Raw genomic sequence first — 12926 nt, forward strand, 5'->3', positions numbered from 1 at the left:
GTGAGCCCTCTTTATACAGGTCAAAGAGTGTATATCCACTTTGATTGTGAGAAATCCATGCTTCAGGTATGCTATATATATATACAGAACTACAGCTGAGATGGGGTGGAGGTGGTAGATGGCATGTAATCCCCGCGACTTTACCAAGCCCCAGCAGCAAGCGGATAGATTCTTGCGCATGCGTCAAGCAGAGCAAAGACACCATAGAGCTTTACCGGCTTCGAAGTGCAAGGTGTAAGGAGCAAGGGGCCTGACGTACACAGTAACATCGTCATTGTGGCCAGCGCGGTTAACTAACCCCCCGCCTTTGTCGACAGTACAGATCTCCGTCACCGACACTATTTTCAGCCCTAAAGCGCCAAGGGGCCCATGAATGGGGCCACCCATTAGAGGCTTCGAGGAATGGACGTTGTGGTCTACGCCTGAGCAACCAGTGTAATGTCAACCTCGACCTGGGAAGCCCCAGGGACATGGTAAACGACTCTCTCCCCAACATTGCCCAAGCTATCAAGGGCAAGTCAAGGACAAGCACGTTGCCGGGATCCTGGAAAAGCATCATGTGCCACTCGACAGCATTGGTGTCATCATCTGAATTTATGATCAACCCATTCCTCCCCTTATACCCTACTCATCCAATGACAGCCGGCAGCCACGCATACCTCGACCACACCGGCTGCTCTTGCTGCTCCCGCATAGTATACGCCTAGTAATTGGCCCTGGCATCGAGGAGCCGTTCATCGGGCTGCTGGCTGTTCTTGACTGACTTTGAGGACGGGCTGGAGCTTGCACGTTGCGGCCCAGATCTGGTCCGCAAAAGTAGTTCTACTAGTGAGTGTATAATGGTTGACATTTTCCGTCATGAGATAATGTCTCGGCTTTCACCACTTGTCTTCCTGTTGGTCTTGAAAGCTCCCCTGCAGAGTAGGATAGCCGCTAGAGGAACCTCGTACTTGGGCAGAAAGAAAAATACTTGGGTTACGAATATATTGAAGCTGCCGGGCCCGGCCCTTTCACGCAGGCCTGGGCAACCTCCCCGTCAGGTGTCCAATGGAAATCCGTCGCGAGAGTGAGTTTAGAGCCTAGCGATGTCGCGAAAGCATGCGAGAGGGCTCTGGTATCTTTCAAAACGTGATGGATGCAATCATCTGATATATGCGGATACAGCTGGGCTGGTAGTCTTGGTAGGCTGGGCTGCCGGTGCCGTAAGCAGGTGACGGAGATTGTGCGATTAAGGCTGATACTCGTGCGAGAAAATATATGATGGATACGCTCTTTTCTCCTTTCCGGTAGCTGGCTTGTCGGTCAAAGTGCCCATCCATCCAAATTCGCTTGGGAATGGGCTGGAATTGTTGCTTACTGAGGTCTCTGGAGCTGGATCATGAAAAGTGGCAGATTTAGACCCCCTGCATAATATCTTGTTCCAAATTGGAAGATCTAAAGGGCCAGCCCTGTATAAACAGATAGTGAAGAATGAAAACAGAAGGAAAGTTTGAACAGAAATTGCGAGATCTTCTGCACTGTGTTCCTGAGCATACAGCTGCACCGTGCTGACGCCCATTGCAATGGACCTTCATGTGTGCTATCCTAAGAGAAACAGGAAAAGAAAGAAACACGGTAACGGCTCTAGAGCAGAATTATGTGAATGAGGAAGCAAAGAGAGCACTGAAGCTCATCGGAGCTCGTCTTCATCGCCTGGTTCTATTCTGATGAGGATCTCTTCAAGAAACCCTTCTAGAAAGGAGTGGATGCCGGCACCCATGCCCACGGCTGCGTCATTGTCCCAGCGCTCGATCCTAGTGAGGATACTGCCCAGATCGTTGGATAATGATTCTATCATTTCTTGAGCGTGTTCACGCCGCGATTGGAGCTCCAATGCCGCTTTCAGACTCTCTCCATCATGGGCTATAGTCGACCGGGTAGCAATATCTACGCAGCGAGCTCGACGTTGGACGGCTTCCTTCAAGGCAGGAATAATTACGCTGTTCAGGGCAGTGATTTCGTGAGACGTTCGTGACTGTTTCATGTCTTGTGCTTTCGAGTTGGCGGGCTTATTGTATGAAGGACTGTTTGGGCTGACATGACTGGATGCAAGATTCTGCAATGGTGCATGTACATAATTTTGTTGTTTAGGTTGCGGCGGCGGAGAGGCATGCTTCGGTGTTGGTGGAGGTCTTGGTGAAGGGGGCTGCGGCTGAGTTTGCGGTTGAGAAAATAATGGAGGCTGAGCGCGGGACGGCTCCGTATCTGGCCTGACTTGTTGTTCCGCGGGTTGTCGAGAAGGTGATGCCTGCAGGGTCGGTGCTTCCGCTGCCGTGGATGACCACGGCTGGTGGGGTAAAGGTGTTGAGAGCGGGCTTTCCCTGTCTATCATAGTTGCCATAGAGCTTCCTGGCGAGCGGTCAAGCTGCAGGAAACTCAGGTCTTGCGCTAAAGATTGCTGTAGAGCTCTGTCATATTCACTCCCAGGGCTTTCCCTTGGTTTCTGTCGGGTAAGATACGAAGGCGTTCTGGGGCAGTTGTCCATATGCGTCGCTTTCACCGGGGAGGGAGGTAGTGGAATCTTCGATGGAGAAGATTGTTTTGGTGAGGTAGGTGTGCTCTTAGGTAGAGCAAATGATGGAGTCGCAGGATTATTTGATCTTGTTGCTTCGCTTCGCTGTTCGAGTTTGGAATCCCGATCTCTCGTGCCATAGCCCCTGGCGTTGAGATCTGTCACTCTCATCGGATTCAAAGCGTGCCCTCGGCCCACTGGGCGAACAGTGCCAAAATCCCAAAGGTCATCCTCTTCCTCGGTGGTCTTCGGCGCAGCTGCAGGCTCCTGATCCAGCTCGTCATCTTCGTCAGCCTTCTGATTTCCGCTAACTGCCTGCCAACGCTCATAGCGCTCAATTAGCTCCGTTAGGTAATTGGTCTTTTTTGCTCGCTTGATGAAGGGATGCTCAAGGAGCTCTTTGGCCGTTGGTCGCTCTCGCGGGTCTCTTCGTAGACAGAGCTCGACAAAGTTCTTGAATGCCTTGCTGTATGCACCTTGCAGTGTAGGGGGTGGATTCTTGGGTATTAGAAAAAGGACTTTCATGGGATGTATATCCGAGTACGGTGGCTCCCCATTGGCAAGCTCAATCGCTGTTATACCGAGTGACCAGATATCGGCCTTGTAATCATATCCTGACTGCTTGATCACTTCTGGGGCCATCCAAAACGGAGTTCCTACGAAGGTGTTTTTCTTGGTCATTGTAGCCGATAGCTGACTGGAGACGCCAAAGTCTGCCAGTTTCACTTGGCCGCCCGACGTTAGGAGGATGTTTGCAGCTATTAATCGTGAGTATTGGACCCTATCCCCAATAGTAATGGTGGATTGCGCACCTTTGACATCGCGATGCAGCTTTTTGTCGCTGTGCAGATAGTCCAGTCCTTTTAGCAGTTCTCGAATAATGATAACAATATATTCCTCTGGAATAGGCCCCGGGCGCATTAGATCGGAGCAACTGCCTCCAGAACAGAATTCCATTACAATCCAGAGACTCGACCCTTTCAAATATGACCCATGGTACCTGGTCACGTACGGCGAGTTGAGTTCGGACAGGATGGCAATCTCCTGAATGATATCTTCGACTTCATCCTCGGCGTTTTCAACGTCAATTATCTTGATCGCCACTGATTTCCCGTTGCGTTTATCGACACTGTAGTATGCTGTTCGTATCAAGAATGTACTTTGGAAGAGTGGAGGGTCAAGTATCATACCCTTTATACACCCGTCCGAAGCTTCCGCCACCTAAATCGGCAGTCAGAAACATTACAGAACGGTGCGAGCCAGTGCTCTCAATACGTACCAATGCAGTTTTGTTTCATGTAAAGCGTCTCTGGATCCACCAGGCCTTCCATTTTGGTGACGCTTTGAGTATCTCTCGATCACCCACTAGAACTTGCAATGTCTGGGTTTGCATTAGCACAAGAGAGAGCGCTGCAGTACCAGCATAGGCACAGCCGGATTGATGGGGCGTATTAAATAGGCGATCATCGGCCTCGACTAGGAACAACTGAATGTTTACTCACCTACCGATAGGTGTAAGTCTCAACAAGTGGGGTAAGGAGAAGGCGCAACATGAATGAGGTCGAAAGTTTGAAGCTTGGGCAATTCAGAGAATAAAGATGGCTATCGAAAACAGCCAGAAGCGAAGCGTTGATCGTTCGTTAGCTATCGTTATGGGGATAGCCGTCGACGTCAACAAAAGCGGGCAGTGAGCGGCTGAAACTGGGTCTAGGAAAGCAAGACAGGCCCAACCTTGCCAGTCCTTCCTTGCTTAAACTGAGGGTTGAGTCATTGGCGAATGTGAGTAATCATCGAAGAGTGTTGGCAATAAATGGTTCTGGAGAGAGCTCCCTTGCGTTGTCTTCCACCAGGGAGCTAACGACGAAGGAGGAGCACAGCCAAGACGACACAACAACAACAATAATGTCATAACGGACGATGATTGGGGCCCGCACGAAGTCTATTCTGCCGGGCGGTCAAGGTGGGCGCTTGAGGGCGGTGTCCAAGTAGTCCGGAATACAACCAAATAGGCGAGGAGTCTACAGAGAGCGAGTAGAAGCGTTCCTATATCAACCGAAGCCGAATTCATTATGTGGTAAGTAATTATCCGTGACGGATCATTTCGGGTTTGATAGATAGAAAATCTGCCGGCTACCATACTCTGTATACCATTCCCCGTCATTCTTAATCCTCGATGTATCCTATCATGATGGTACCATTCTTCAGACCGGCAGCCTCCACACTCTGATCTAGAGCATCAATCAGGTTGCGGCCCATAGCATTAAGCTCGAATTCGACGCCAGCTTTCTCCTTCAGGACAGGCTCGGCTTTCAGCCATTCGTAAATCCTCCTGACCGGATCATTCAATGCGAAACGTCTGATGATTCTTCCGGTGGGATGTCGGAACTGAATGCGTGTCGTCGTTGCAGGGTCAGCAGGAGGTTCGGTGTGTGGTCGATCACTTGCAATAGACCAAAATGCGGATGTTTCAGCGTCTGCAGCTGCACTTTTGTCTGCCTCATCCATCTCAGCGTCCTCGTCATCGACCGCTCTACCTTTGCCTTTGACGTCTCCAGCGCTCCGCGTTAAGTCGTCGGGGTCTTCCATCTTTCGAGACTGTCCAGCGTTCGCCCCGAGGCTGTTTTTCAATGCTAGCTCCAACATCTCTTCCTCCGTCATGGCATCAATGCTCTTCTCCTTAATTTCTGGTTTTCGTTTCGCCACTGGGTTTCGGACATTGTGCTTCAAGCTGTATCGGTCGAGAAACTCGTGAAGTTGCATCAGAAAATCAGCAGCCTTCACCACCGGTGGACCTGACCAAATCTTCATTTGTTCACCCGTCCGCGGGTCAACGATGGCAATATGAGGGTAGTTATCGGAAACGTCACTAGCCTGGAAGTAATATTGTAGGTACGGCGCGGCACGGGGGTCATCTTTGGTGTACTGCAGAAATATGAAATGCTCTTGTATGGTCTCCTTGACGTTGGCGTCCTTCCATAAATCCCGGTTCAAAACCTGGCAGTCAAAGATGGATGGGTCCTGAATATTCACCAGAAGCCACTTCTCATGCTCACGTCCATCTTCTCGAGCGAGATCCCAAGGTAATCTTGACATGATTTCGAAAGGTGGGCGGTACAGTTCTGCAAGCAGATTTGTTTTGCTCGATCTCTCGGAGGCGCCGCCTGTTGCTGCCGCCAGCCTTTCGCGGTGGGACTCTTCCTCCTCTTCGCCGGTCCATATCGACGTAGTATCTCTCTGGTTGAAAATGCCAGGTCGATCTTAAGCGCAATCTTATTAGCAGCAAGATCTAATACGATGAATGAAGGGTATACTCACTCGCGCGTCGTTGACGAGTCCGGATTTGCCCTAAGATACTCTCATGCATATCATCCCCAAAGTCTACCTCTGGTCCAACAAGTGTTTCGGTGGTACGGGCCATCGGCGCACGCACTTCATCGGCAGCACCTTGTCCTCCGTACATTTCCTCTTGTAGACGGCGTGCCATGGCTGCATCGTCTTCGAGCGTTGATGTATTTAATGACCGGTTCCGTGGCGTAGATTGAGCTTCGTCTTCATCAGAGTCCAGGTGCACTACCCCCGACGCATCTTCGTAGCTTGTGGAACGAGATGCCCTGTTTGCTGCAGAATTTGATGGAACCGGGTCGCGCGTTAACTCCGCTCCGTCGTTTTCAAAGTACAGCTGCATAGCCTGCTCAATGTTGAAGTCGGTCAACTGCAGGTACTGAGTTGCAAGCTCCGGCTTTGAGCCGGTAATTTCGGAAAATTGGGCCACGACGTCGCTATCCATGGCGAACGAATGTCCTCCGAAACTTTTAGACGTAGTTATTATAGAGGTGTGTGGCGTTGTCCTCAAATTGTGTCCTTATATGAGTTCAGACCACAAGGTTGAAAGCGAAGAGCTGCAGACAAACGCGAATCCCACCAAGTTTGGTCGAGGGTCGAAGGGGTCTCAGCATGTATTCTATCATCTAAAAAAGGTTCAGAAAGTGAAAAAGCACAGGCTCGACGTTTTAAGTTTCAAATAACGGACGAGGAAGAAATGGGAAGAATAAAGATGTATTTGCCCTCTGCTAAAGCTCCATGGTTGCTATCAGGCTGCCTTAGTGACGCAGTTGGTGGACGTAGGGCCGGATTATATGATTTTCCGGCATCGGCAAGAGATAGCACATACATCGTGATCACGTGAATAATAGACGCGTCGCGCGTAGACGCGAAAGTAGAGGAACCAATTATGCCTCCTTAGGACGAGCTGCGGTCAGTGAAAACGTCCGCCTCTCCTATCTCCCCATGACACGGACACCCAGTAACGATTGACGGATATTGTATAATTGGACAGTACAATTTTATCTATAAGAGAATTCTTTGCTGGTTGCTCTTTCCTGTCCTCACTATGGCTGCAACAGCCCTGGGAAAGCGCCAGAGGAGCGCCATCGAGACAGAAGGTACGACTATATTGTCCGTTTCTTCACGCTCCTTCCATTTGCTGACCTTGTCACGAATCTGTAGCTTCTCTCCCGCTGCGTAGTAATAGCAGACGCCGGACACAACACCCCCGAATCCATCGTGAAAGCAATCAATCACCAAAAGCACCCTCGACTCGCCAGCTTCGATCTCGGACAATATACAACGACGAGCCTCAATCAGAGAATGCCGCCACCACAAAAAGCCGCTCGCCTGTCTCTAGGAGGAAAAGTAAGACTGATTTGCAAGAGGATCAGGAGCCGTCCTTTTCGAAAGAGAATATCATACGGAGTACATCCCAAACTATCGATGGTAGGCACGAACGGCGGCATGTGAAGTACATTGGCTGATCTGTACAGACAAAAACCTAAAACCTGCTGAAGTCAGAACTCCTACGAAGGCCAGATATCGGAATGCTCTTGACTCGCCGCCTGTCACACCGAAGCATCGAGTTCAGGTGGGAGCAAAAGTTCTAACACCCCGTACGCCGCGACAGTTGGGAACTCCAACAACTACTCAGACTGTCTACACGCAAGCCCGTCAGCTATTCGCGCGAGGTGCAAGTTCCGGGCGGATCATCGGTCGTGAGGCGGAGAAAGAAAAGCTTGCGTCGTTCATTGCCGATGGCATGAAGTTGAAAAGGGGCGGGTGCATGTATGTCAGCGGTCCTCCAGGTACCGGCAAAAGTGCTCTTGTTAAGGAAATTCTTGATGAGGTTGAAATTAAGCCGGCAAGAGTCGCGCAGCTGAACTGTGCGAGCATGAGGACAGCGCGGGATGTCTACAGCAAGCTTACTGAGGATCTGTGTGATGATGACGATGTTTTCAAGAAGAGCGAAGCCGACAGGCTGAAAAGTATGTTTTTGCCGGAGAAGAAACAAGCCAGCAAACAAGACATGTTTTTAGTCATGCTGGATGAAATTGACCATCTTCTCACATCGGATGCTGGCATCCTCCAGTCTTTATTTGAGTGGTCACTACAAGGGGAATCGAAATTGCTGCTGATTGGAATCGCCAACGCACTTGATCTAACCGATCGATCCCTGCCTCAATTGAAGGCAAAGAACTTGAAGCCTCTTCTGCTCCCATTTCTGCCATACAATGCCAGCCAGATTGCAGGCGTGGTTATCGAGCGCCTTCGCTCATTGCTCCCAGGAGGCCAGGCGGAGGATCCGAATTTCATTCCTTTCGTCCAACCTGCAGCCATCCAGCTATGTGCAAAAAAGGTGGCTTCGCAAACCGGAGATCTACGAAAGGCTTTTGAACTCATCAAACGAGCAATCGACGTGATTGAGCAGGAAACGATGCAGAAACACGACATGCAGAATCTAAACAGCCCTTCCAAAACCATTCTGGTCGAAAATAACAATCTTTCATTTTCTCCTAAGCATTCATTGGCGAAGGGGACTTCGGCACTCCCTTACACGATTATGACAGCACCCCGAGCTAGCATTGCACATGTCGCAAAAATCACATCATCAGTTTTTGGGCAGGGAACAACTCAGAGGCTACAGTGCCTCAACCTTCAACAAAAAGCGGCAATTTGTGCGCTGGTCGCACTGGACCGAAAACGACGCGAAAACGACATTCCGCAAACTCCATCCAAGTCCAAGAACTTGGCTCCAACAGTTAAACAAATCTTTGATGCATATTGTACCCTTTGCAGGACAGACAACATTCTGCACCCATTGACCGCAACGGAGTTTAAAGATGTTCTTGGTAGCTTGGAGACTTTAGGACTTGTCGGCGAATACCAAGGTCGAGGTCGTGGTGGTACTGTCGCTGGCGGCTCAGACGTCCGACGCACACCTTCAAAATCTAGCGGAAGCTCACTTAGCAAAGCATTGGACGAGCAAAACCTTGTTTGCTTCGTTTCCCAGAAAGAAATTGAGAGTCAGATCACTGGGCCAGGCGAAGGTATTCTTAGGAGGCTGTTTTTGGGTGAAGGTCTATGATAACTCCATCATACAGCATATTTTTTGGAGTATTCTGGAGTCTGTTAGCGATCATTGGTTAGCGGTCATTGTTCCTTCCAGAGTGCCGTTCTGGATCATTGTACACTTATTTATACAGAAGCATTATTGCATTACATGGGTACAGGAAACGTATCCCACTTGGAATGATAACACTTGACCCCGAGGGGAAGGGACTGTATACGATTCGGATACAGACTCAAGCCAATGAGTACTATACAAGTCAAGAAGCAAAATGTAAAGCAAAGAGGACTAATAAGAACAGCAGAATGAGATAGACATACAAGGGGGTATGCAAGATGTAACGATATAGTTTATACGGAACACTGAAAAGCTTGAAACATAAAACAACGCGGAAGGCCAAAAACGGCGCTCCTAGGGTCGCGCAGAATGCCCAGCAGCAGCGACCTCAATTAAAACCAAGGACTTGACCTATTTAGTCGTCCATCGGCTTATCCTCTAATGTGACACCCTTGAGCTCGGTACCGCTCTCAGCGATACTGCTTCGCTTGCTGTCTGTGTTTGTTTCTCCAGGAATGATAGGAAAGCTGGAGCGGCTGCCGAGACCCGGCTTGCGGGTGTGGATGCCGCTGGAGCGTGACATGGAGCTGCGGTTTAGGCTGCTGGTGGTGGAGCTGGACTCCTCAACATGAGGTGTTGGGGTGGGTGTGGGAGAGTCGTCCGATTGAGTCTCCGGCGGGGGACTAGGAGACCCGGTCGGTTCGGAGGGGGGTTCTTGGACGACGGACGATTCGACGGTGGCAGGGCCAGGGGCGGTAGTGCCGTTTGTGATGGGTTCGGGGGAGTGGATGTTCACGGTGGAGAGCTCGTCAGCGGCTGTAGCAGCGGTTGTAACAGCACCTGCGCCTGTGGGCGAATCGCTACCGGGCACCTCTAGGCTGTTTCGGGTAGTTGTTGGGGTTTTCGAGCCAGAGACGTTAATTGGGAATCGGCCTGGTTCTGGGCCGCTGGAACGGTCACGTCGATGTTTGCGCGGAGGAGCTGGGCTGTGGGCGCGACTGCGGTCCATAATGGCCCTGTTGCGGGCTTCCATGGCGGCTCGGCGGTTGCTTTCGTCTGTGCTGATTGCGCGCGGACGGGGTGCGGAACCAACAAGCCCACTGGACTGGCGTTTCAGTTCGCCGAAGATGGTGTCCTTGTGAGCGAAGAGATCGCGGATCAAACGGTAACTATGACGCTCGTCCATTGTAAGGCTGTTCTCGCTACGGGGACGGAGGATGCAGGGAGCTAGCGATTGGGCAAGGGCAGAAACATAGGTTTCGTCGGCCGATGTCAAGTCTATCAAACGCGTAAAGTGGGTCATAATAGCATCAAGCGTGGCAATGTTGTTGAGACGAAGTTGACCAAGGGTGCTCTGCAGGACTTTAACGCGTCCTTCTTCAGTGGTCTCGTTTGCAGTCGTGGAATAAATCGTCTTAATGATTTCGTATACTTGGGATGAAACAAGGGAGTCTATCCGGGTCAGCTTTTGTGCCCTGAGCTCTTGAGGGGTTTTTCTTACCTGGCAATTCGAGGAGGTATAACTTGAGCACACTTGCAACGACCGGAATCTCATACTTCTGAAGCACTTCGAAGAAATCGCCTTTCCTGTTGTTTAGGGCGTGACGGAGGTGGTGGGTCGCTCCCAATGGAACATCATAAAGCCAGATTGCACGTCTCGACTCGTCTCCCTCAAGTTCCGGGTAGCCTATATCTGATTGTTAGTTCTACTCTTCAGAAGACCGTTCCCATCTTACAGTTGTCCAGGTAAGTTAAGAGAGTAGTCACAATAACTGGCACTCTCTTGCGATCCGCCCTTGCCCGAGCCTCAAGGTCGACTCCAAAGATTTGGTCTGAAAGCCGTTAGATATGAAACTTTGTGAAATATTCGAAATACTTGCCTCCAACAGAGCCATAATAGTTCTCGTAGGCCTGGACCTTAGGTATAAATCCACCAGTTCTATAGTTTTCAAGGAGATACCTAAGATCTCCCAGAGGCTGAATAGTCTCTTGGTAGAGCATCATGTGGTCCACGGTACTTTGTAGGTTTGGAATGACATTGCTGATAGCGCCGGAGAAATCAAGTACCACGGCTTTGATCGCCTTGAGACGGTCTAGCTCACATTGCTCCATAAACCGCAGGTTTGCAACAATCTCCTCCTCCAGCTTACACCTAATGAGGTCAAGTTTCCGCACAGCGGCCTTGTAACGTTCATCAGCTTCACGAGCCTCCCTGCGAAGCTTCTCCGCCGGCGTCTCGTTTGGATGCGGGTTATTTAGAGGATTCCAGCCAGCCAGCATCTCAGACACAGATGAAATAGGCGAATCAATACCATCCTCGCTGGTCGCGACAGAGGTCACACGCATCAAAGCTGTCTTCTTCTCCGGTATGCCAGAGATTTGGAAACACTTGGGGCGCCACTGATAACGCAACTTAGAGCTATTGGCAAATGTGCTGCCCATATTTCCCACTAACCGGAGGAAGCCATTGTCGACGAGATCCTGCCCGATTCTCTCGGCGTAGCTGATGCTAGTCGCGTTCAGATACTTTTGAGTATATTCCACGATATCCGCGCCAGTCGACGTATTTTGGTAAGTGCCAATAATAGGCACTTTAATCTCACCCTGAGGGATAGTCTCCAGCATGTGCACGAGAAGCTTCTTCAGGTCATCTGGAGTATACACCCGGTCGCCGAGTTCCACCGGCTCATCCTCCACGGGCTCTTTGTCGGGTAGGATTATTTTGGGTGTCGGCTTGATTTTAGGGCTAGTTTCCGGCGCCTGAAATGCGAGCTTGTTCTCTTCCTCCAGGTCCTCAAGTACACGGCATTTGTTGAAGTACTGGCTCCGCAGCTTCTTCACCAGATCTACCTGCTTGGTATGTTCCTTGATCCGAGCCTGGAGGTCATCGTGAGAGTTCTCAATCCGCGCCTCATGTTGATCGCACCAGCGCTTGAACGGCGAAACGACTAATTCCCGGATATTTGACGCGATCTTCTTGTGGTTCCTCGACGCCTCAACCATCTCGGTACGGGTTCCCTCATAGGCCTGTAAGGATTTTGCCAAATCAGCATATGTCGGAGCAAGTGGGTGGTGATGACTTCGTAGCACTACTTACCTTTCTCACGCTTGCTCCGTCATCCTTCGCAAACCCCGCGATCATTTTATCAACAGTCGGTGCGATATCTCCCAGCTTCGAGCTGTATATCTCCTCGGCATCCGCGCGCATAGACGCAATCGTAAGTATCTGCTTGTTTTCCACGATTCCCTGCTGCAGCTTTCCGTACAGGACCCCCAGACCCGTGGCGTAGTCTGGGGTCCAGAAGGAATCTGCGAACCCGGGCATTGTTTTGTAACTCGAAGCGAAGAATACAGCTAATGAACGGGATAAAACGCAAGTGAATGTGGATTAGATCGCGTAGAGCGCTAGAAAAACTGAAGCCACTCGTCGGCGAGGGCTGTCAATTAACGCGCAAGCGGAAAGGCTCGTCAAATGAGGGGCGATTTGAATAGCTCGGGGGCGAAGATTGAGGGGAACTTCGATCCGGATACAGTAGTAATGTCAATTCGAGTTTCGAGACGTACGAGCCGATGGAATAGGAGTAGGAAAAAGAGCAAAATGGTATGCGTGGGCGCCTAGAAGTCAGGAAAGAGAAAGGATGCACGAATATGAAGCAAAAAGGACGGAGGGCCAGCAAAATCAAGCAAAACAAATAAGAAACGGGCGTAGTCCTGCGTTAAAATTGTTATGATACTGACAGATCGGAGAGCAAGTAGAAAGGAAGAAGAGTCCCATCAGGCCTCCCACAGTACTGAGCCGGTCCAGCAGTTCCTGGTGCAATCTCCGTAGTCCGTACGTAATTACAGGCCGTTGCCGCTCAGCCTCACGTGGCCCTTTGTCTTAGACTATTTTTGGCTCTCTTTCCGTTATGTTACCGTAAT

At 50.4% G+C, this 12926-nt stretch overlaps 4 protein-coding genes across 4 annotated transcripts; 1 reads left to right on the forward strand and 3 right to left on the reverse strand.

Moving 5' to 3' along the window:
* Nucleotides 1-1581: 1581 nt before the first annotated feature.
* Nucleotides 1582-4091, reverse strand: BDW70DRAFT_57308 (putative Ste20-like serine/threonine protein kinase). Its single transcript, XM_073744307.1, has 4 exons — nucleotides 3831-4091; nucleotides 3742-3772; nucleotides 3364-3680; nucleotides 1582-3309 (listed from the first exon to the last, which is right to left on the reverse strand). The coding sequence occupies exons 1-4, from the start codon at nucleotides 3880-3882 to the stop codon at nucleotides 1670-1672; spliced, it is 2040 nt and encodes a 679-aa protein (XP_073595530.1). The 5' UTR covers nucleotides 3883-4091; the 3' UTR covers nucleotides 1582-1669.
* A 491-nt stretch (nucleotides 4092-4582) lies between these two features.
* BDW70DRAFT_137104 (DNA-protein crosslink repair co-factor UBX5) lies at nucleotides 4583-6605 on the reverse strand. Its single transcript, XM_073736981.1, has 2 exons — nucleotides 5867-6605; nucleotides 4583-5808 (listed from the first exon to the last, which is right to left on the reverse strand). Exons 1-2 carry the CDS (start codon nucleotides 6336-6338, stop codon nucleotides 4715-4717), a joined length of 1566 nt encoding a protein of 521 aa, XP_073595531.1. The 5' UTR covers nucleotides 6339-6605; the 3' UTR covers nucleotides 4583-4714.
* A 336-nt stretch (nucleotides 6606-6941) lies between these two features.
* On the forward strand, nucleotides 6942-8966 carry BDW70DRAFT_150627 (AAA family ATPase CDC6; the record flags this gene model as incomplete). The annotated part of the gene is made up of 3 exons (XM_073739185.1): nucleotides 6942-6993; nucleotides 7058-7324; nucleotides 7372-8966. 3 exons carry the CDS (start codon nucleotides 6942-6944, stop codon nucleotides 8964-8966), a joined length of 1914 nt encoding a protein of 637 aa, XP_073595532.1.
* Nucleotides 8967-9127: 161 nt separating this feature from the next.
* Nucleotides 9128-12792, reverse strand: BDW70DRAFT_137111 (GTPase-activating protein RGD2). The gene is made up of 5 exons (XM_073736982.1): nucleotides 12103-12792; nucleotides 10886-12032; nucleotides 10742-10837; nucleotides 10507-10692; nucleotides 9128-10457 (listed from the first exon to the last, which is right to left on the reverse strand). Exons 1-5 carry the CDS (start codon nucleotides 12328-12330, stop codon nucleotides 9421-9423), a joined length of 2694 nt encoding a protein of 897 aa, XP_073595533.1. The 5' UTR covers nucleotides 12331-12792; the 3' UTR covers nucleotides 9128-9420.
* Between the last annotated feature and the right edge of the window lie 134 nt (nucleotides 12793-12926).

The sequence above is a fragment of the Aspergillus foveolatus genome (assembly GCF_047715535.1).
Source record: "Aspergillus foveolatus strain CBS 279.81 unplaced genomic scaffold BDW70scaffold_27, whole genome shotgun sequence".
In the NCBI taxonomy this organism is placed as follows: domain Eukaryota; kingdom Fungi; phylum Ascomycota; class Eurotiomycetes; order Eurotiales; family Aspergillaceae; genus Aspergillus; species Aspergillus foveolatus.